The 25,614-nt window shown below is 31.6% G+C and overlaps 2 protein-coding genes across 3 annotated transcripts in view; one reads left to right on the top strand and one right to left on the bottom strand.

Moving 5' to 3' along the window:
* Msr-110 (DUF3736 domain-containing protein Msr-110) overlaps nt 1–25,614 on the bottom strand; it is a 38,741-nt gene that overhangs the window by 6,652 nt on the left and 6,475 nt on the right. For both annotated transcript variants that reach the window (XM_085188363.1, XM_085188364.1), the window contains exons 3-6: nt 19,818–19,988; nt 16,447–16,613; nt 16,032–16,172; nt 13,657–13,825 (exon numbers count right to left, since the gene is read on the bottom strand). In XM_085188363.1, the coding sequence (XP_085044489.1) occupies nt 13,657–13,825; nt 16,032–16,172; nt 16,447–16,613; nt 19,818–19,988 (648 nt within the window). The remainder of the gene's footprint in view (nt 1–13,656; nt 13,826–16,031; nt 16,173–16,446; nt 16,614–19,817; nt 19,989–25,614) is intronic.
* On the top strand, nt 2,765–3,342 carry LOC146537715 (uncharacterized). Its single transcript, XM_085188365.1, has one exon. It carries the CDS (start codon nt 2,806–2,808, stop codon nt 3,196–3,198), a length of 393 nt encoding a protein of 130 aa, XP_085044491.1. The 5' UTR covers nt 2,765–2,805; the 3' UTR covers nt 3,199–3,342.

Below are 25,614 nucleotides of genomic sequence, written 5' to 3'. Positions count from 1 at the left end.
CTTGGTGCCAGAGCGACGAAATGAAAGTATTAATAAATAAAAACTCATGGCCTCTAGTGGATATCGAACCCACAACCGTCGCATTACGACGGCCTCATAATGTAAATAATAACGTACAAAAACAGGATATCACATACTAGTATATTATTATACGATATCAAATACTAAAAACGAAAAAATCTTACCCACTATAATTACACACATAATATGAATTAGTAGGTAGGTTCAATTAAAATTGAATTCGATAACTCTTTTTATAAGTCTCGATCGACAACTCCATAGAACCGACTTCCAAGTCTTTGTCAGATAATTACGATCTCTTAATCTCATGATCAGAACCGGTTCTAGGTGGATTTTTCTGTGCTTAATTGAAATAAATGACTTGAGGTCCTCGTCTTATGTTTGGGAAAAAAAACTAAATTATAAAACTAGTATTTAAGTGCAATGCTAAAATACATGTAGTGTTTGTTATATTTACCTGTCTGATACCTAACAAGGTTATTTACAAATAGTAAAAGATTTGAATAATTATGAGGCACACGATAAAAATTTTATCGGTTGTAATCACTAGAGGTCTTTTACTTAACTATTAAATTGACATACAAATGCACGGTTGCCTTGATTGTAAAATAGCCTGCTACTATATAATTAATTTACCGATTTTAAACACGTTTAATAATGAACTTCCGTTGGTATTAACACATTTCCGTTATAAAAATGCATACGAAACTTAATCGCGTACATTTTCTATTAAATCAAATATTTGTGAGATTTTTTAAATACTAATGCTACTTCGGTACCGGATGCCAAAGACTAATAAGAAATTTTAGGGTTCTTATAAAAAAATAAAATACGCTATTGGAACTAGTCTTAGAATCTCATCAACATATTATTCTCATATATCCACTTTCTTTAATATTAATGCTTATTTGGTTATAATTTTTATTCAGAAATCCATTTTCATATCAAAAGGAAAAGTTAGAAAGTGAACATAAAAAATTTGGTGGTTTACATTTTAAAAACAAACATCACTCGCAACCATTTAACTAAAGAGATATGGTAATTACATACAAGATACATTTTGGAAGGTCAACCTCGACAGCTCCATTAGCTTCCTATATTCTGATTTTCTATGTACATTTTGAAGACGACCTCGCATTTTCAGTTCCGTATAATACCAGTCGGTTTCAGACTTACGCTCCATGAATTTTAACAATGTAGGTATACAAGACCAAACATTGAAAAATAACTTGCCCAGAAAACGAATCCAGCAATCCTGATTCACACAAACAAAATAATCATGATTCTCTATAAGAAGTAATAACGTTATTTGTAGCAAAACCTGCTTCGAGTGAAGAAGCTCTTACTTCAATAAATTCAATTTAATCCGCTTCTAAATAGCTATATTTGTATCGGAATCCTTGGATTATCAAGCACAGTTCCGTAAAGGGGTAATTGTGGTGATCACGCAGTAACACAGTCCTTCACCTTGTTAAGCGTACTGTTATATGTTTTTTTTGATAGCTGTTTCTTTATAATATAAATATTAAATATTAAATTGGTTACTTTCTTAAATTCGTTGGTTTTTAAGTAATATTTTTTTTAAAATGTTTCATAATAAACATTACAGTTGATATTAATCTTCGATGTTGTGAAACGTAAAACACAAATGTTCTTCTTTAAACTATTGTTTTTTTTTTCTTTAGGCAGAGAGAACTTAACCTCCACTTTCCGACGAATTTTCGAGGCATTGCATGTAATTGCAAATTGCAATTTTAAACATCATTTTTTTATTAGCGCTTACTCAAACCGTTTTAGTCTTGTATCATATCTCTATATCTATTTCAGTATTTTTTTCGTGCCTCTATCTTTTACAAAATTTAAAATATATTATAGGTTATTGTTTGTTACGACTGTACAATACTTGTTTGTTTGTTTTATGACATGTCATGACATAGGGAGTCTAATAACTACGCATACCTAAGATCAGTAATTTGACCTGTGACATATCCACACTTAAAACCATCAATTATTAGTTCACATTTGAACATTTAGGTAATACACTTTCATAAATAAACACGACAAATTCAAGTAAACAAGTGCTTATTTACAAACAAAAACAATGGACACACGCCATTAGGTAACCTCAAGTAATCGTCATTCCTAATGTATTAAGGTATAAACGAGTATATAGTATGAACACGAATAATTATCATAACTCATGAGTGCAAATGCTTCAACTCCACATTAGTGGCGAGGTGTGATATAATCTATGCCAGCTGCACCCGGGTGATGGCCGTCCTGTGCAGAAGTTAAAGTGGAACAAGGTTTACGAAAGTTATTAATCAAATATATTTTTTAGCTTAATGCTGTATCCTGCAGAGGGAACCTAGGGGTAAGACAGTCAATTCCCAATTTGGAGGCATTGCAAGTTGAATGGTGGAATGAAACCAGAGCAAAGAAAAGAAAATAGTAAATATTTCATTTCCTCGATTAGGAATCGAAGCCACAACCACTCGCGTTTACAATCACACCTCCCATAATTACTAAACATTTATTATCTCTAATTATATTTAAAAAAAATAACAAAAGAACGAATAAAAGAGTCATGCCACTCTGTGGCCCCGCGGGTGCTCCGCTGATGTAGCACCTCAGATCAGTTACCCTGCCAAGTTCAAGAACGCCTCGCCTACAAAGAAAACAAAAAATGTACTCAAATTAGGAACGAATCGACCGATCGCTCGCATACTTATATAAAATGTGTTGCGGGCGCGCGCGGCTCAAACGCTCGACTCGCATCGCATCATGTACGCGTACCTCGCGCTCGTTGCGCTTGCAGCGTCCGTACTCGCCGCACCTGCTCCTCTTCCACGCGACCGCCTTGGCTTCGAAAGAGAAATAGACACCAGATACAACCAAGTGCCGAAACTTCTCGACTATGTCCTCAGTGAGGAATACCTCAGTTCACAGAAGAATAGAGCGAAGCTCGTCACGAAACTACGGCCGGAGGAAGCTGTGGTCGCTGACAACGTGATTTTAGAATCTAACGTTGTAAAAATTATAAAACCGCTTAGAAAAATAGATAATGGTGAACTAGTGAGACACCGAAGAGGCTACAACCTTGAAAATGTGATAGTGCCCGCTAGGTACCCCTACCTTCCCGTAGTGCGTTATAACCGTTTCCGCCGCTGGGGCTAGTGGCCGCAGTGGGCCCCGATGCGACGGTAAATGTCAAGGTTGCATTCAAACTAATTTGCAGCGAGAGTGCATGATGAGCATCTCGGAGGCGTCTTTATATAGTCTGGACTTTATGTTTACGTTGTTTATATCAGTGTTTGTATAAGTGGCTGTGATCAAACTCTCAGGTTATTGCATTAACTTGATTGACACAGAGTATATGAGACTATTGTTAGTTTTAAATAGTGAAATTTTAAGTGAATTATAATGTTTAAGTATTAAAAATATATAAATATCGTTAGTGTTTCTGTATCTTTTGTTCTCTACTATTATTAAATATTTATTAATATTTTCTATAGGATATAAAAAAAATTAAGTAAACAACCCAATTTTAATTTAACAATGACAGAGGCAATTTCGGGATTATATTGCTTTCTTTTGTGAACTATTCTAACGTATAATGATTTCTACCAAGAGCTTCTTTAAGAATTCTTAAGCAAAAAAAATGTGGGGTATTTTTATAGGTCTTCATTATAAATAACCATGAAAAATTATTAATTAAACATGCTAAGTATTTATGAACTAATTATATTCAAAACAATTGTACGCATCGCGTGCATACAGTTCTAGCTATTGATTATAGCAGTAATTAAGTTGAGTGATGTCGAAATGGGAACAACAGCTAACAATGTCAGTTTGCAAGCTTGAGTGGTCGAGTCCTCCCCGATAGTTGTAACTACAATTACGAAATATTAATTAATAATCAATGTTCACTTTTAATTTTTCAATATAGGTACAATTTATTTGTTTTTTATATAGTTTTTGAACTATAAAACATGTTTTTTTATATATTAGTACAAAATAAAATTACTCTACGGATTTCGTCGCACATAAAATTGTGCTATAAAATCTTAATCATAAAAGGTTAAAAAACATCTTGCAGTGGTCGATTGTAATAGGGAGATATAATGTAGTTGTGATCTTTTATTTGAACGCGAAAACAGAACAAATATCTGACTATTAAAATAACATGTTATTTGAAAATATCGGCAAAAACGTAGGTAAAACAACACAGCGTTATTCGTAACAAAATATTAAAAATGTAGAAAAAATTGTATAGCAAATTCAAATATTTCTTTTATAATATGTCCTCAATATAATGACATTTTTTCCATCAACAACGACGATATCTTTTTTATATATAATTTTATATTATTTTTTATTAAGTTTTACGTACTTTATACCTAAATTTTATTTTTTAGAGTCATAATACATCAGAATAATAAAATATGAAAAGGACGAGTAATATATTTATTACTATGCCATAATAAAAAAATAAATCAGCATACAGCATGGTAGGGAGAAGGAACCTAGTGTTAAATCACTCCGTTCCTCACTTTCCGCTGAATTCTGAAGGAGCCAAGGAGGAAAAAGAGGGGGGAGCAAAGAAATCGAAATATAAATTTAAGTAAATATCTCATTTGTTCGAATGGAGATCGAACCCACAACTGATCGCGTTGTTTGCAGATGTTTCAATTATGTTGTAGAGGCCAGTTGTGGCACAGGAGCACAAGCATGTGACTGTAAACGCGACAGGTTGTGTGTTCGATCCACACTCGAGGAAATTAAATATATATATTTTTATTTCATGCGAGGCGAAGCACGGCGTTCAGTTCCGCCACTCAACACGCAATGCCTGCAGAATTTAACGGTAAATATGTGTGAATTGTATGTGTCAATTTAGCGTTTTGCACTAGGTTCCCTCTGCCTACCCTGCTGTATGCTGATTTATTTAACGGTTTACATAACGGTTCTTTTATTTAGTATTTATTACCTGCTTTAATTAAAATTGGCCTTGAGATAAACACATTCAAAAAACTTACTAAAAGTGATATGTTGGTATTTCATCATTTTATAAGTTATGCAGAGTATTCAGAAAACGATAACAAACGAGTGCACCACTTGTGTTTACGTTCACAATAAAATGCGCGAAATGTTTCAAACTTAACTTAATTTTCCATATCAATAAAAATATTAAATATTTCAAATCTAAAAAAATAAATAAAAGACAGTAGCTATTTCTGTTTTAGTAAAATATGAGAGAAAGCAAGTAAGATCCAATAAAGTCTTAAGATAAAGATCAAATGTAACAGAAAACTTCAAGGCAACCTCATCCTTCAAAGAGATGTAAGTACTTACTTTCTTGTGTGAAAATTGAGTTTCATTTTTCGAAACGTTCCTATTTTATCAATAACCCTTTGTACCCACCCACAAATCTTACTCGCATGTATTCAACAATAACTTTTTCTTAAATATTAACTAACGTTTTCACTAAACATATGAGAAATAAATCAAATATATTTCTCCCACAGAATGTTATTTGATGTTTGCAAGGATAAATGTGAGACTTGCGTCTTATTCCGGTCTTTGATTGAAAAATAATAATCTTTGTTATACAAGGTACCGTAACTAATAAGTATTTCTAAAAACATACCTACTGATGCACTAAATAGATAATTCTTAGCTCTCTAAGAGCATCTCTAAATAGGTAATTTAAAAAACCATACTCTAGCCACGAGAAAAAGAAAAAAATCCACGTCTTCTACTCCAAGAAAACGTAAAGGATGATGTGTAAATAAATATTCAACGGGATCGGTGATTCTAATGTCCGTTGATTAAACCCATATGAGACTTACAAATTTTTATAAGAAGACGAAAATCGATATAATAAATACTACCTTTCATTTAAATGTCAAAAGTTAAACTTTATCTTTTATGTATTTATATTACAACTAGCGGCCCGCCCGCGGCTTCGCCTGCGTGAACTACGTTATTATTAGTTTCTGTCCATGAGTACCTACGTCCTATATGTGACGTCCATGCAAAATTTGAGACTTCTAGCATTTGTAGTAACGAAGTTTTATACAAACTTTCAACCCCAAAAACAACCCCTTAGAAGTTGAATATTGCAAATTCCCGTCTTAGCGAGCACTTGCGTCCTATAAATAACTCCTATGCAAAATTTGAGATTCCTAGCACTTGCAGTTTCTAAGATTTCGTGATGAGTGAGTGGCCTTTCGATTTTATATATATAGATAATTTAATTTGCAATTTTGGCGTTATAATAATAATAAACAACTTTATTTATCACCATTTACAGTTTCCTAAATGCAAGTTATCTTAGCACAGGTTAGCTATACAGTTATTGCAATTGTTGTAGATACCACTACTGCCGTACTAGGAGACCTGTATTACCCATATCGAAATTTCTATACTATTATTAGAAAAATTACCGTTAGTGATATCGTAACAACTTCTCATAGAAGATTATAGGTATATAAATTTCTTGTTTCAATATTACATTCAATAAGTCCGTATACGACCATACTAAACCTCGTCTCTATGAGAAACACAAAGAAAATCAATGTCATATACAGTTATCTATTGAATGAGATGAACAATTTAGTTGGCCCACTGACACCAACATTGTTCCGTACACGCTCATTATAGAGTACCGTTGTAAGCTTCGAGAAATGTTAGTCATTTGTTTTATCTGCTATATACATACATACGTACAGACATACATATATACTTAATGTTAATTGACTATCCAGGACGAGTCCCACAAACTGTTCAAATATATTAAGCATACTTATTTGCAAATCTTAAGTAAACAACTCTATAGCGGTGAATGTATTTTTGAAATTCAATATTTTTACTACTTCATTTTTTACACAGAAAGATCGAAACCAAAAACAAAGAAAATATCTCTAATAATCCCATGTATGAATTATTTTTATGAATTATCATTTTAAAATGAAACATATTGATCTGAATTTTATTTACGAGAGATACTTATAAACATTCGATTCGCAAATGTTCTTATATAACATTACATTATATTTATTTATCAATATAAGTTTAAATGTAATTATATGAATACATAAACTAGAAAGAACATTACTAAATTACATGTGCTTCTTTGAAAACCTTATTATACAACGTTTTGCATTTAATCGTGCTAATTTATGGTAGTGATGCTGACAAGTTCCATTATATCTATAAGATTACAATATAATTTTATTTATATTGTAGTTATGTTTAATGCACTAATATGAAACCAAAGCTCACTCAAATAAAAGAAATAAAAACCTTTACAAAAATAAAAGACTAAGCTTGTTTGTTTACTTCAAAAGGTTAAAGGCCTTATGCTTTTTGCACATACATATGTATACAAGTTAGTATGTACTGGAGAGAAGATGGAAGTTTTGTATAGCATATGTTATGTATATTAACAGTTCAAACTCGATGGTCTACACTCTACAACTATTTATAATGAGTCATTTATTTTGATTACGGTTCTAGCTACATGTAAAAATGTAATAAAATCTATGATAAACAGGATGGAATAATTTTATTACTTATTTTGTTTGACAAAAAAACTTTTTCATTTTTGGGAAAGAAATGTTTTTTTTTATTGTATTAGGCTTTTATAAAGTAGTTAAAACTGTGATTTCATTTAAAGCGGTGTTGACAAAAACACTCTGTGTATATATATTTTTTCAGTTTCACGCTGTATCGCATATAGCAGGGTAAGCAGATAGACCAGGGTAGAGATAAAACATTCCGTTTTCCACCTTCCGTTGAATTTTTGAGGCATGTTGAGTAACGGAATTCAACGCCGCGCTTTGCTTTGATATCAAACCGAAGAAATTTAAATATTATTAAACAATTATTCATCCTTCCGAATGGGGAACCAACCCACAACATCGCGTTTACAATCAAATCACAACGGCCTCTATTATATTTTATTATCTTTTATTCCACATAAATTTTCTCTGTAAGTTATGAAAATAAATATTTAATTTTAAAATCTGTATATAATACGTATATAGCTGCACTAATAGGGAAATGTCAGTTTTATATTGAATAAAAAATATTAACATATACACAAGTAAGTAGTCCGCGATATGTAGTTCAGTAGGTATCAAGTATACAAATATAATGCACTTGTACAACTACCATTTTATTATTTATGCTTTAATAAAAAGTGTTATATAGATACTCGTATATTGAACGGCATTCCCATAAGGCCAGTAACTATTTAAAACATCAATAAGACTAGGAATTTTTCAGGTTCTGTGTAGAAGACTACAGAACCTTCCATATTTGTGTGTGTGTGTTATAATTTTTTTTTAATTCGACAATTTGAGAATAATCACTACTATCTATAGTTTATAATTAAGAAAAATGCATCATATTTTAACTTTATTTTAATATAGCAAATATATAAGAATAGTTTATTAAACTTTTAGTTATAATATAACTGTTAAGTCCTAAATCTAGTTTATTTATCTCTAGTACACATAAGTAGTTAATAGAATTATTTAAGAAAACAACAACAATATATGAATAATATTACAAACAAAAGTAAAAATCGTGTCTCAATAGATTGACGCCATAAAAACCTGATTGACTCTATCTCTCTATCCATACCTTCCATACCTATATTATAAATCCGAAAGTAACTCTGTCTGTCTGTCTGTCTTTTACGCAATCAGGGCCAAGCCGCTAATTCAATTGTGATAAAATATTCATATAGAGATACTTGAGGGTCTTGGGATGAACATAGGATACTTTTTTTCTCATATTTGTTATATTTTCGATATATACCAATATATTAAAATACTTATTAATTTGACATGCAATTTATTCTGCCATGTTAATAACAACCGTCGCTAAGCAACGATTTGCAACGTTTGTTGTTAGAAAACGTCACCCAAAATAAGCTTGCTTAATGCATCTGCATCTCTATTGAAAACTGAAAATAATTTCATAAATATATTTAATAAATATTCGTATAGTTCAAGCGGGCGTAGCCGCGTTCGGGTCCACTAGTTTTAACATAAATAGTAAGGTGCGATGATTTATCATGTTGTTAATATTATCTATAGCTTTGAGCTTAACGTTATACGAGTACATAGTTGCGACCTTCACACTGCCACCGATATGATTGTCAGATAAAATAGATAGAAAAAAACTAATAATAAAGAAGAAGAAAAAAACGAAACTCATTCCACAATACAAATGTGACCGCAGAGTTTTTGTTTAATTTAACATTGTATTGTGTGTACGTATTTATTTTTACTTATTTGAGTGATGTAATCGAATACTTATAATAATTAGATAGGTATATGTGTGGCGCTGCGGTTGTAGTTTCGATTCCTACTCAGGGAAGCTCCGTCACGTAATACGCAATGCTTCGTAAAATTCGGCGGAAAGTGAGGATCGGAGTGCGTTAACGCTAGGTTCCCTCTGCCCTCCCTGCTATGTGGAGGATACCCCGTGAAGCTGAGAAGTTTACGTGTATATTTTTAAACTACCTATGTGTTATTAATCATCACGCTTTTGAAAATAGCGTTGTTTATTCAAATTCGAGTCGAAAATTTATTTAGAATGTATAATAAAATACAAAATTGGTTATTCGAATTGAATATTTATTTTTATCTTTATAGATCTTAATGCATTTTTCGAGACATTGCATATTTGGTGAGGGTTGTGATTTTTTGTAAAAAGTTTAATTAATTAATAAATTAGATTAATTTGTATAACACATAAAAACCCTATTTTATAAGCTTTTAAGGTCAAGCGCTTAAGAGTTTTAAGAATTGTTAATCAATAAAAATATTTAACTTATAACTACGTACCAAGATAATTTTATAAAAAGACTACTATCAATCTACTTTTTTCAAATCTATATATATAAAAGGACTTGTCCTCACTGACTGAGGTAAGACGCACGCACAGCCGTAACCGCTGTGCGTAGAAACGTTAAATTTGGAAAAAAGTTTACTTTTGTAATCTGGACATCCACTAAGAAGGGATTTTGAAAAATTTTAACCCTAAAGGAGTGAAATAGGGGTTGAAAGTTTGTATGCAAAAAAAATTAAATCGGCACCGATTCTTATAAAATTTGAAATTCAGACTCTTAAAAGTATTTAATTGAACACATGTTTCATGGTTTTCTAGAGTTCTTCCCCTAAGGGTGCAAATAAGGGGTTGAAAGTATGTATAGATTTTTTTTAAATCGGGACCAATTTTTATAAAATTTGAAATTCAGACTATTAAAAGTATTTAATTGAACACATGGTTCATGGTATATTAGAATTCACCCCTAAATACGCAAGAGAAGCTGCGCGCGCCCGCTAGTTATTATATAAGTATAAAATATACGAATATATAAATAATACACTTAATTTGTTAAAATTTATATTCAAAAGTTTAATTGAGGAAGAATACAGGAAATCGATCGTTTATAATTATATATATTAATTTAAATTTTTTATATCCATTGAATGGTAATGCGTATAAGATGTCATTAACATCACATAATTAATCAATCGTTAACGGCTCAAAGGTTACGAGTAGATACATCGTACGTACGAGTATGAGATTGTTTACATAAGGATGTCTAATTTTTATAAACTTTACATATTTTATCACTATTTTTATAACATCTCTCTTTTTATTATAACACTCTTTTTAATATAGTCACTCGCTTGAACCATATTATTTATTTACTAATATGGAATTGCCTTTGTGTACTGGTAACATTGTTATTTTAAAGACTATAAATTGAAAATTAAAGCTTCATCTAATTCAATAACAGTTATTTTTGTAGCAATATTATCGAACAAAATAATTTTAATTGATATACTCATATTCTTTTTATTTATGAATAGATTCAAATAAAACAAACACTAAATGTTAAGCAAAGTTTGTCTTAATACAATAGTGAAAATTGCATTTAAATTGGTTCAGCCGTTTCTAAGATTAGCGTGCACAAAGTACAAATGCACAGACAAATAAACAAACAAACGAAGAGACGAACCGACAAAGAAACAAAAAAAAATCATTGTTTTGAGTTCTACTACCTACATGTTTTTTCTCGTATATCTTCCATGTACCGACAGCGATCACAAATTGTGATTATAAACGCGACTGGCCGTGGGTTCGATCCTGACTCGAGGAAATGAAATGTGTCTGTGAGTGTAGTTTCTTAACACTAGGTTCCCTCTGCCTACCCTGCTAAGTGCAGGATAATTACAGAAGTAAGGGAGGTGAGAACTATACAACCTATAGCTGATGCACACTAACAAATGTTGGTTAAAATAAAAATAAGAAAATGATGGCCAAAACCGGCTTTGTTTATTGCATAAGCCTATATGCATTTAGGTCGCGAAACCAGTAACGGTTCAACGACCTACGATTTCAATTCTTACACAGTATAAGTACAAAATGAATTAAAGGAATAGTAGAATTAAAGGAATATTAAAGTATCACTTAATTTGAAAGTGAGACATAATTTTTTATACATTTTTTTTATATTAATACCAGTAGAATTACTGAGGAACTACGAGTAATTATCGATTGAATTATTCAATTGTGTTTCAAAGTAGGTATAGTAAGTACAAAAGGAACTGGACGACTTATTATAATATATAAATAATAAGCAATTGTAATTGCAAAATATTAAATTATCATAATAAAGCGACCAAAGTCGCTCGATAAGTTTTTTTTTTTCAATATGTATACGAGTACGTGGAAGGCGCGTTGTATGATCCGCTGTATTACATAATACCGTATCAGACAAAAACTGTCGCTATTTTGCAAAATGTCTTCCTAACGTCAAGTCAGATTACAATTCGACTGAAATAACTTACGTCGTAATCTATATATATAAAAGGACTTGTCCTCACTGACTGAGGTAAGACGCACGCACAGCCGTAACCGCTGATGGTAGAAACGTGAAATTTGGACAAATGTTTACTTTCATAATCTGGACATCCACTAAGAAGGGATTTTGTAAAATTTTAACCCTAAAGGGGTGAGATAGGGGTTGAAAGTTTGTATGGAAAAAAAATTAAATTGGCACCGATTCTTACAAAACTTGAAATTTAGATTTTTAAAAGTATTTAATTGAATACGTGTTTCATAGTTTTCTAGAATTCAACCCCCTAAGGATGCAAATAAGGGGTTGAAAGTTTGTATGGAAAAATCTTCAAATCGCCACCGATTTTTATAAAATTTGAAATTTAGACTCTTAAAAATATTTCATTGAATACATGTTTCATGGTTTATTAGAATTCACCCCTAAATACGCAAGCGAAGCTGCGCGCGTCCGCTAGTGTAAGAATAAATCTAAACTAATGTTATCTGTACAATGTACATGCTAGTTACCAATTTTCATAATTCTAGATCAACGTGAAATACCTTATTAATATTGATTGCCTTCATAGTGTCTAAATACGCATTTTTCACTATTTAGGGCTATTATTTTTTAGGATTTAACCACAAATTTATAGTTTTAGTACTATCTGTAGATGCCAGCTGCTAAATTACATAAATCTAGGTTAACCGAAAGTACCCTATGAATTTTGATTCTCTTTATAGTGTCAAAATAGGCGTTTTTTGCGATATAAACGACCATATCTTTTTTCTAAGTAAATATAGAAATATGCTTTAATCAGGAAATTATGGGGCTATATATCTGAGTATATGGTTTGAATTTCAACTCGATATCTCCAAGCGTTCCTGAGATAAAGGGTCTTGACAGACAGACAGACAGACAGACGGACAACAGGGTGATCTTATAATGGTTCCTTTTTTCCTGAAAAAGTACGGAACCCTATAAATAGCTCTACCAATAGTTTCGCTACCTTAAGTTTAATAATCTTATTAGTCTGTTTAATTCTAACTACCCTACTACAGGAGGCTAAAAAATAAAACAAAATTACAAACAAAGTATCTTTCACGTTTCATATAATTCATTATTTATAATCTAAATACTAAAAGTATTCTTTTAAACTATATCTTAACTTAATAACGTTATTTCATCGCTGTGAGAATCAGCGAAGTAAACATCAAATAAGTTACGCCACTTTAATAACAAACCAATCACTCAACGACTTTCTTGAATCTTGTTTTTATAAAATTATTCGTTCATTTTGAGAATTTGAAATGATTTGAATGATTAAATTTTATTATTTATAAGCATAGAAGTTAAGTTTATTTAAAAATCAAACAAAATAATTGGCCTTTTCTACGTTAAATTCCAACAATACCGTCGTTGTTTTCATAAACAGCCCACTTATATTTTCAACTTTTCCGATTTGTATTAATAAAGTACCAGATAATGTTTTAGCTTGTTATATTTGCTCTAAATTAAGACTATTAATTTTAACATAATGTTACCTGAATTCGAGGAACCACAGCCTTTCTAAGAATGTTAAATTATTAAAATAATTTTAGCAGACTTATTTTTTGTGGTCACTTATATATCTCACATATTTTGTATAATAAAGTAGAATTTTCTTTGAAGTCACTCTGTTCTTCCCTAAATCATAGTTCATTGAAAAGCTGATATATATTTATTGTTATATATTTTTTTTATTTGCAAGAATTTTTTTAGTTACTTACCAGCATGGGCACCTGTTCTAGATTCTTGAATATTTTGAAAAGTCCTTGTGGCTCAGGGCGCTCAGGGCGCTCGGGGCGCTCTGGCGCTGGGCGCAGCGGTAGACGCACTGGCCCGGACAGTGGGTATGCGAATACTTGTGATTGCGGGTCCAGGAACATAGGCAAAGGTCTGTAACAATCATTTAGTTATTATTCATCACATTTAACAGCCGTTTCACAAACAAAAACTTAAAAGTTAAAATCTTTTTTTAACTATTTTCTTCCAAGTGTCCACATTTTCACGAATGGAACTAAAATTAAAAAATACCGGATATTTGCGGAACTTTGCAGCATAAATGGCTGTATCTTTTGCGATTGTGTTGGCTTAGTAGTTTCATTTTTTCACAGCTCCAAGTGACAGTTGACTTGATTATTTTTTTATATAAATTTCAGCTCGATACATCCATGCGTTCCTGAGAAAAAGATCTTGACGGACGGACGGACACTAAGGTGATCCTATAAGGGTTTTCCTTTTGAGGTACGGAATCCTAAAATGTAATTATGTGCAATCATGTACACACATCCCATTACTATTATACTTTATAGTTGAGTCATAATATATACTTTATAATTTTACTTATATATTATTAATACATTACACAGTAATGTTACTTAACCAATTGCGTCACAAACATCTAAATTTCACAATAACACTAGTCTCCAGTTAAATCAACACAATAAGTTCCGAATGCTTAAGTCTTCTTACAAGTATCTCGACAGCTTAACATTCGACGTACGAATTTACTCAAATTCTCTTCTCAAAATGATAAAGCCGGAACTTCTAAACGAGCCAACGTTTGCCTTTGTCATTTCAATTGCTTTTGTGTGTAGGTTATTAGAATTTCATGTTATTTTTTATATTATTTTCTAATAACTATAAATGTAAAAAAAGAAATAGCAGATAAATACATCGATATCCAAACCTAATGTACAAATTACAAACATTTTCCAACATTTTTTTCTTAATTATTATTTTTCATTTTTATTATTTTCGGTTTTACGGCAGGGTGTGTCAAGACACTCCGCTTTCCAATTTCTACCGAATCCTGGAGACATTGTGTGTTGAGTGGCGGAACTCGTCGTGTTTAATTTAGTTAAACTCTCACATAGACACAGCACTGATAAACTTCCCGCACTTTATAAAATTAACATCATAGTGCCTTTGTAGCGCACTCTCCCTTATTGAGATACGCTTTTACAAAAATTAACGTAAAATGAGATTTTCTTATATTTTCTTCGACGTTTTCAAAGTACATTAACCTAAATATTGTATTCTTAATATTAATACACTTTGAAATAAAAGTTAAAAATGTTTATATTCCCATAATAACCATAACTTAATTGCCGTAAAAATTGTGAGCAACAGAAAAACGTAAAAGTCTGTTTTTACCATTATCATAAGAATTTTGAACCCCTTTACTACGGAACCTGCATGCAGGAGAGCCCCGGGAAAAGGATCGAACCCGCAACCATCACATTTACAGACCCACTCCCACACCATGGCTACAATATTAATATAATTATAATTTTGTACATTTGAAACTATAAATTGTTTAATATAATACGAGTATTTCTTATTCAACACGTTTTCCAATTATACAATTGTTTGATCAATCTATTTAATCCGTTACATTATAAAATAAAACATTTTATTTTGGAATGCGATGTGGTTATCGATCAAGATTTATAGTTATTTAAACAAAGTTAAAGCATGACGTTCACTGAATCGGTTATCCTAACATAGGTACTCGTATTTCTTTTAATATTTTCCACCTAAAATATCATTTTATATCACGTTAACCACGGTATTGCAAATACGTTAACAAAATTTCAAGATTCAAAATCTTTAGTTTTTTTACAAGTAAGTAGTTATAATATTAGGTATGTTACCACAATTCGTTTGTTGTACCTGGATTTTTTTTACTTACTTTACTTTAAAAGTTTTGTTAGCGTAAAATATAAATTTATTATATTCCCCATATTATTTTAATAAATAGTCAAAATCAGAGTACGAGTATATATGATAACCTCTTGCGAAAATTATACAAAAAAAAAATAACGTTACAAGACTATAGACACCTTACAGGCACATCATGTAACTGTAAACGTGACGGTTGTGTGTTCGATTTCCACTCGGGGAACAGAACAGGATGAGACAAAGAGCGTAGTTGAGTTCCATCACTCGTGCGTAAAGTGGGGGGATAGAGAGTACACGAGGTTCCCTCTGCCTACCCTGCTACGTGAAGCTACAAAAAAGACTAAAGACAGTATTATTGATGCAATAATATATATCGCAATCACGTCTTAAATATAATGTTCTAATTCTAAATACTCACCGTTCCTCACCACCGTGACAGATGATGGAAATACGTTCAGCCTGGGGACTGCGAGATGTCAATGCACTAAGAAGATTGAACGGGAACCGCTTCTCCATGGCTTCTTCATGGCGCCTCTCGACTACGCAATTCATGCGTCCTCTGAAAAAATAAAAAAACAAAATTATTACAAATATCGGTTTATAATGTACTTTCGTAACATAATATTGTTACTTACAAGATAATATAAATATACTACTTAAAAATAGTTTAAATTCAAATCTATCACAAAGTTAACTTATGTTATTTAAAGTTTTAATGTCCGTTAGTATCCGTTTATAATAATAATCTGTAATTGTATCGAAATTTTAAGTTCCAAAACAAAAAAATTATAAAAAAATTAAGTAGACATGATTTAATAAGTCAAGATACTCACTTTTGATTGTTAGCTAAGAAAGCCCCCGCGAGCTCATCGAGGTCAAAGCGTATGGGCATCGTGAACTTAGGCATAAGCTCGTCATCGTCTTCTTCACCAGAACTATCCGACTCGGAACTCTCATCGCTACCAGAATTGGCCGTTTCGACCTTTTCGTCGTCGATTTTCTGCAAAATAAAATAGTACGATGTTTTAAATGTAAATACATATTTCTGCCTTGTCTTCTGTAGAAACATTGTTAAATATATAAAATGAGTGAAGCGATCGTCAAAACATAGTCTGTCTGACAAAATTCCTACATTATTTGATTCATTGGTTCTCAATCGAAAAAATTATATAAATAACCAAATTAATTGTAGAATATAACATATTTCTACTATAACAAGCACGAATAATAAGAAATGAACTGTGGGTTCATGAAATCATATTTTATGAAAGAACATTCTAAAATTGTCTACAAAATAAGTATGTTTTATTTAAACTAAATCACTAGTATTACAAAGAAATGGACCAGAGACCAAATATTTTTTTTACTTTTGATAGGTACTTATATAAGGTAAGTTGTTAATATAGTAAAGCAATATATGTATGTCTTTATAATATGTTGCAGAGGTGAGGTGTATGTATAACACGCATATAATATGAAATGTAATAAAAATATATTGATTGTAGGTCACTAAAACACGCAAAACTAAGCTATCGTAAGCGTATAAAAATAATTTCAACATATAAAAGTCTTTCACCACTTTGCAACCATTCGTGAGGACAACAATCAACCGTAGCAACATGTCACAATGGGTCGCCATTTGGAGATAATGCAGGTGTTTTTATATCGTATTGGAAGTTTTATATAGACTATTACTTTAATTTGTTGGGTACATATTTTCATTATATTATTTATTTACTTTCTTTCAAATAGATCATATAAATTTAATTCTATAGAGAATGTTACGCAAAACATAACAATAATATTAACAGATAACAAAAAGAAAGTCGAAGTGAGACTGTTATGACAAGAAAATATTGACATGTAATTAATAATATTCGATGTAAATCTCGTATGAAATGAATATCTCGTTCTGTGCTGTTTGTTGGCCACAATACACTCGGACATCCGGCGCAAGACAATGCGCCTGCGCACTATTGTTCTATACTCCGTTTGTAAATATTACGATCAATAGAATAGATAAATTATTATTTAATCTTTAACTAAATATCTACGATATGGTTAAAAACACTTTACGCAGTTGTGACAACACACAAAAATGCTATTTAAAAATAAATAAATAAAGCTAATAATTTATTTTTATTATATATTCCTAAACACGTCCCAGAGTAACATGGGTTGAGAAACAAGCTAAAATAAAAGTGCCTTTAGACAGCGGTAAAAACTTCCAGGATTGAATTTGCCACAGATAATTTAGGAAGGAACTTTAGATTTACGACATTTGGAATTTCGATAAAGTAATTTCCTATGAACGAAATGAATTGCGCTCAAACGTGACTTGTTTTTATTTACTACTTGACTGGTTTTATGAAGAAATCTCCTTAAATTTTTACATAAAGTAGTACTACTTTGTCATACTACTTCCATTTTCTGCATGCCGCAAAGCGTTACCGTTACCAGTAACGTTGCCGGAAAGATATTTCTGCGTTTTCTTTTTTATATAAACAGAATATTCATTATGTTTACCGAATATTAATATCTCATAGAAATTAAAGGAGTTTCTAAAGTTTCACATCAGGTATTCACAATTTTTCAATTTAATTATAGCTTATATGTCCTCGATGGCTATTAACTATGTACATTTAAACAATTTTTACGTGAAAAGCTAACAACAGACTGGCAAAAGAAAAGAATATATACTTTAAGGCTTCTAATACTTGTACATATATTTTTTTTTCTGAAAATTTATTTATAATTTATATTCAATGTACAGAATTGACAGTATCCATTATAAAAGTTATAGATGTGTCACGAACAGATGGGTACATATGAAGACGACATTTCATTTAATATTTGTAGTTACTTAAGCGATGTGAAAGATAAAGCCTAAGCAATATCCGCTTTCACAATCGGTGCAACGGTCGAAGAGCGGGGACCTCATGCACCGGCAGAAGCTCTCAAACACGAGTGAAAGCTGATGACATCACTACTAGCATAGATATACAGTCCATTGCATTTATATATTTGCACTCCTGGATGGAAATTACTATTGATATGAATTTACGTAACGTATTACGTAAGGCTTTATTTGTATGTATGTGTTAGTACTTTTCATCTAAGAACACATCACTTGGGTGTTTAGCGACTGGTAGGTATATTATATAAGGTGACCATTATTTTTGCTGAAAACGGGACATCGATTTTGTTAATTATCGTTAAAAGTTTGGAGGCTTTCGTTTTTTTCAGTGGATTATCCATTTCATAAATCTATTCAAAAATTGACGACGTGATTCGACCGACCTAATTTTCGTGCCCTTTCGTAAAACGGGACTTATTTACGGCCCCGTTCCAACTTTAGGGACGGGACACATAACGGAAAAGCGGGACAGTCCCGTTCAAAATGAGAGTCTCATTAAGCAAATATCAACGTGCATATGAGAATAATGAATAAGAAAATTATAAAGTAGTTACAGCATGTAAGTTAAACACTAACAGAGTGCGCATTCAAGCAGATATACACTTTAATGACACTTTCTCGTGAGCCAAATGACTATTATAATGAGTGGACGTAACTATTTACATATAAATTATATACTCTACAAATTATATATACATATAAAATTTATTATATTTGAACATTACTATAGTGGTACTTTTCCACTTTTAATAAAAGAATAACAACGTTACGACAATTTTCTTCAGTGTTTTCCTCGTATTATTTTTAACCTCCGCCATAGATGTTATAAAATGTATGTTTACATTTTTATGTTCTCTTAGACGGTTATCAGTGATGTAGACAGATACATTATTATACTAGCGGCCGCCGCGTGGCTTCGCCCTCTTGTACAACAGAATTATTTATTTTCTTATATTAATTACTTTTCATGATCTAAGAACATTATTATCTGAGGGACAATATCCATAACTAAATAAATAATAAAAACACTTTTTCTGTAAACGTATTGCCTCATTTGTGAACCTACTGAAATAAGACAAAGAAAGAAGAAAGAAGCTAGCCAGAATCCAATTTAAATAGGTTAAGCCGTTTCTGAGATTCGCGTGAACAAACGCACAGACAAACAGACAAAAATTATAAAAAATATTTTGTTACTAATAACATTTTTTATTATAAGTCTTCCAAGTACATACAAAGATCCGTTTAATTTTATGTCAATTTTCTCCATGTTGTATTTTTAATACATACCTGTAATTTATCTTCATCAACTTTGGATTCAGCGTGACTTAAAGGATCCTCTTTCAAGAGGCTGTCAGGAGACGGCACTGATTTTAATTTCGCTGGTGGAGACGACGTTTCAGCTACAAGTGAAGGCGACCCATGGAGGGCATGAGCATTTGCTATCGGCAATGGCTCATCCTTAAAACAAAAAACAAAATTATTTATATTATTACAATAATTTGAGACGAGTCGTAGCGGTGACTGTAGGACGTGCGACTGTGCGACGAATGACTGTAAACGTGACTGGTTGTGGGTTCAACCCCCATTCGAGGAAATAAAATAATTATTATTATAATTTCATAACTTCGCCTTCGATCTGGTGTCGAGACAAAGCGCGGCGTTGAGTGCCTCCAATCAACACACAATGTTTCTAGAATTCTGGGGAAAATGGGAAACGGATTGCCTTAACACTAGGTTCCCTCTGCCTACCCTACTGTATGCGGGATACTATGTGATTATTATTTTTATATTTATTATTATTATTATATTAATTCATTCACTTTACATTGACAAGTAAGTAAGTACTATAAATTTAAAATTATACCAAAAGTGACATCAACGCGATGAATTACAGAGAATTGACGGAAATAGTTGATAACCAATTATTAGATTGTGCTCTGCGAAATCATTGTTGTAATGGCAGGTAAGTATTATATAACGTGATTGTAATTCAAAACACAACGGCTATAAAGAAGAAGAATTATAAAACTGTGATATACCATTTCATTATTCCTTTTTTAAACTCATTAATGTTTTTATAATAATTACTTTATTTATATTGTCATAAAATCTCCTTTTTAATTGTATTATATATATAATTCAAAGCAAAAGTACAGTATTTACAAAAACTTCGGCCAAGCCTAGCGGAACCGCTCACTTTCAGAAAAACCGTCAGAGCTCATCTAAGATGGCGGCGCTTAGTACACAAGTCCACAATTCCTTACGTAACGTTCTCTTTAATTATGCAAATATTATATTTGCGTCTCAGAAATTTAATGTTCCTTTTAATATTTTATTTACTTTAAGTTTATTATGAAAGTAATTGTTAGTTTTTGTAAAAAATATTGTCAATTTGTCTTTATAAACAATAATTGTACGACAAAATTATATATGTTAGAATATATTATTTCAAAATGAAAATTTGTTTAAACCTAACACTCAGTACCAACCAATTTATCTAAAGTTATTTTCGCCATTTAGGTATCTACGTAAGTAAGACCCACACATACACTTACATTGTTTAGCTCAATTACGGAGTTCTCACAAGATATACCTAATAAGTAGGTAGAAGATTACAGTTTAAGAATATGCATTAAAAAAATGCAAGGCTATTTGCATCCAAAGTATACAGACAATTTTATGTTTACAAATGGTTTGCACAATATATTTGAAGGAAAGGAAATTATTTAAAAAAATATAGAGACATTTCTATACAAAATATCAAGGAAATAGGAAAAACAGATTTTACATAAGAAGCATACATAGATATATATGCCATAACAAAAGTAAAAGGATTTTCTATGACATCTGTTTGTTTTGACAAAGATTTTATGTTTCCCTACAAAATTCTTACAATAGCGACAATTGTACTTAATACAATCGCGCGTAAGGGAAATAAAGAGAGAGAAACCTTCATAAGACTTCATTGTTCACTCGCATATCTTATATTTCAATAATTGAAAATAAATAGGCAAGTGTCTGACTATCTACGCGACTGGTTGTGGGTTCGATCCCCATTCGATGAAAAGAAATATTTATTTAAATTTATATTTTGATTTCTTCGCCCTGGTCTCGAGGCAAAGCGCGCCGTTGCCACCAGAATTCGGCAGAAAATGGGGAACGGAGTGTCTTAACACTGAGTTCCACATTCATTCTGTCTACTCTGTTGTGTGTGGGATACAGCGGGATGAAGCTAGGATGAATAATTTAAATAACATTATTAAATTTGACAATCATGACAGTTTTGTATAACAATCAGTTTACCAATGATACTGCAGTCATTTTACTAATATAAGGATTAGGAATAATAAAATTTAAAAGTTTACTTTTGCATAGAAGATAATTGGCAAGTACGTGGAAGACATTACGTGCCCTATTATTTTCACATTTTCCGCCAACGATGAACTTAAAGACTGTATTTTAAAGTTATATATATATATATATATATATATATATATATATATATATTTATAATACAGCTCCACGCTGTATTCCGCAGCAGAGTACGTAGAGGGAACCTAGTGTTAAGTTTATTCTGGGGGCATAGTGTGTTGAGTGGCGGAACTCAACGATACGCTTTGACTGGACACACGAGCGGAGAAATGAAAATATACATTTAAATAAATATTTCATATCCTCGAGTGGGGATCGAACCCTCACCCAGTGGCTTTCACAGTCACACACTCGTGCCCCTGTGCCACAACTGGCCTCAAACTTCACATAATACTTCCTAGCAGTATAACAATTTTTGGGGGGTTAAATATGTATAAAAAAGCATATTAAGTGTGAAAAACGATTTGAAGTAGTGTCAACAACTAAGCAGCCAAGCGCGAAGTGTTCGCGACCGCAACCGATAGAAAACGACGATTACGTTGGCAATTGTCGCATTGTACCGACGACGACGCCCACTACACTTTTACTGCTTTACGAAACTGTAAACGGTAGAATAGTACTTGAATTACGTGATCGCTGAGGTCAAAGTATTATAGTACAAAAAAATATATATATTCGGGTACTTTAAATAATAATCATCCATCCATCCATCAGCCTTTCAAAATCCACAGCTGGACATAGCCTTCCCTAATGCCCGCCACTCTCCGGTCCTGCGCCCTTTGAATCCAGAATTAATAATAATAACGTTTATTCATATCGAAATTACAAAAAAAAAAACTATTTATAAGAATACAACCGCGTTAACTATAAACTGTGTGGCAGTTATTTTTGATAACATACAGTCAAAGTATTTAAAATAAAATTATTGTTGTTAAATGTATCCTTTCATTTCGCAAAGCGCGGCGTTAAGTTCCGCCACTCTACACGCATTGCCTGATTACCTGATTTTTTTTTAAATATTGCGTCGTATAACAATGAAATACTAGTTAACGTGCAATTTGACTTTAGTAAAGTAAATAATGAAGCAAATGAAGTAATTAGTTCGAAAGTTCAATACAAGTTTTCAAATTGAAAGCCCGTCTTAATAATAAAGATAGAAAGTAGAGCTGCAGTATTAAATTACCTCATAAAATAAAACAAGGAGATAAAGTACACACATAGTAATTAGTCTGCAATGTTCTAAACTTTAAAATTATTATTAATTTAAAATAATATAAGATATTATACGTTAAGGCTTACATAACAGTCGCCATATATTTTAGTCAATGAGGAAAGTGATAAAAAATAAAGCTTTTTCTTCATATGTGAATAAATAAAATTTAAAAAAATATATATAAAATAATACTTTATACTTAAATAATTAAACAATATTATACACACACATGACAACTGCAATTCTCCTTAAGTTTAATAAGGTTTTCTCATATTTTTTAGCGTCACCTGTATCCAGCAGGATAGGCAAAGAGAACCTGGTGTTAAAACACTGTGTTTTTCGACACACATTTAATTCTTATTCCTATTTCGTTGGCAACCGTGAATATTGATAGCAAGGTCAATAGTAATTATCCGATCACGCCGGAGATTGTGGGGGTTGACGGATGTTATGCACGAGCCGTAAATCGCGCATATCCGGTTGCTGACGACAATTACGTTACACACATATTTACAATTCTCATAATATATGTTTTTTTTTCAGCACCACGCAAGAAGACCATAATAGGATACGTAAAAACCATAATAGGATAAGCAGAGAGAGCCTAGTTTAAAAAAACACTATGCTATGCTCCTCACTTTCCATCAAATTCTGGAGGCATTGCGTTTTAAGTGGCGTAACTCAACCCCGCGTTTCGCGTCGACACTAAAGCGATTGTATAATATAAATAAAAAGAATAATATTTTTAAATTAACTTTAGTTCAAATCAAGGGAACAACACATACTCGTAATTTACTAAGCGGTAAGTGAAAGTGTTTAGCAAAGATAAGTCTTCATTACATCATTGCATATGAAACATAAAAGGTAAAGGAAAGTTTTAACACCTCACGCAAAATGAATAAAGCATTACGATAAGTGCTATGTATTATCCATACCTTCAATATATTTTCTTTAACATAACGTTGCACGATTATTTAGTTTAAATATATTTATTTAGCTTTATACTGTTTTTTTTTACTGTTTCACGCTATAACAGGATAGGTAAAGGGAGCCTAGTATTGAGACATTCCGCTCCCCACTTGTTGAGTGGCGGAATTTGTTCTCGACATGAAAACATTAAATATTTGATTTCCTTAAGTGAAAATCGAACCCACGATCTTTCATCAAAATCGAAATCTTTCACTAATTGAACATAGTATAAACTGATTAGAATTATATATTTATTAATAATAATATATCACGTTACGTACATTACTTTACAAAAACAATATTTGTGTTTTTAACAAATAAGTGACATATTAATTTGCAGTTTCCGTAAAACAGAGATGCACCCATGAACCGGAGTCAATGACCGCAGTAGATACAACTTTCACTAACTGTTGCGAAATAGAAAAATATTATTTATGATTTCGTATTATTTAATTCTATTTAAAGTTGTTTCATGGTTTAACATAATATAACTGCAAATGAAACGTATTTAAAACATATTGAATATAAACATTTTTTTTATATCAAACAATCGGATACATTTTATAAATAAAAACTCTATTTTCAACTCTAATAAGTCAGGTTATTGTTATACTTTAGACATGTATATCTAGTTCTTTTAAAATATTTATTTTAAAACACACAGTTATATTTAATTCTATTTGACCTCCACCACGCTTGGTAGGAGTTTACATTTGCTTTACTATTAAATAAGGTATCTTTGCATATTTCTTAATATTTAGCAACATACATAACGAAATACAAGGCGAGGCCTTAAAATAGGGTTCTCCAAAATTTCCTTATTTTATCATTTGTGACCCCTATGAAAAAGCAACAAACAATCAATCCTCTCAACACTACTACGAGAAAGTTAATTAAAAATATACATTTAATAATCACACTATTTAATAATAAATGCCTTCAGATAAAACATGTAAAAGCGTATAGAATCAATGTTTATTAAACTTACACATAGCTATCAAATTCGGAATGAAATAACAGTTGTATTTTGTAAGAAAACAAACCATTAAATTTCTCAACTGTAGTTTTTGTTGGGGTTCATTAAGAGAGCTGTTAGAACCACAGTTTTGCGTAATGTGAAGATTCAAGGTGATCCGGTACGGTGGCATCGCGTCGTGGCACAGCGGACTTTGCAATAAGACGCTACCATAAACATACGTCGAGGCAGGACCTACATATACTTACTATATTATAAGACGGTAAGACTCCACGCGAAGGTATGATAATGTCAGTATTAAAATTAGATTTTCTTTTATAAATCAGTTTATTTTATTTAATTGAAAACATACAACATTGAATTTGAACCCAATAAATGGCAATAAGATAAGGAACAAATTTCATGAAAGAATTAAGAAAATTTAAATATATTCCCACGCAATGCATCCAGAATTCGGCAGAAGGTGGGGAACGGAGTGTATTAACACTAGCCTGCCTACCCTGCTGTGAGCGGGATACAGTGTGAAGCTGATTTTTTTTTTGACATATTCCCAG

The sequence above is a fragment of the Heliconius melpomene genome, chromosome 7 (assembly GCF_056956725.1).
Source record: "Heliconius melpomene rosina isolate 202511_hmr_F chromosome 7, ASM5695672v1, whole genome shotgun sequence".
Lineage (NCBI taxonomy): Eukaryota > Metazoa > Arthropoda > Insecta > Lepidoptera > Nymphalidae > Heliconius > Heliconius melpomene.
Note: the sequence above shows the minus strand (reverse complement) of the source record. Positions and strands in the feature narration are given on the sequence as shown.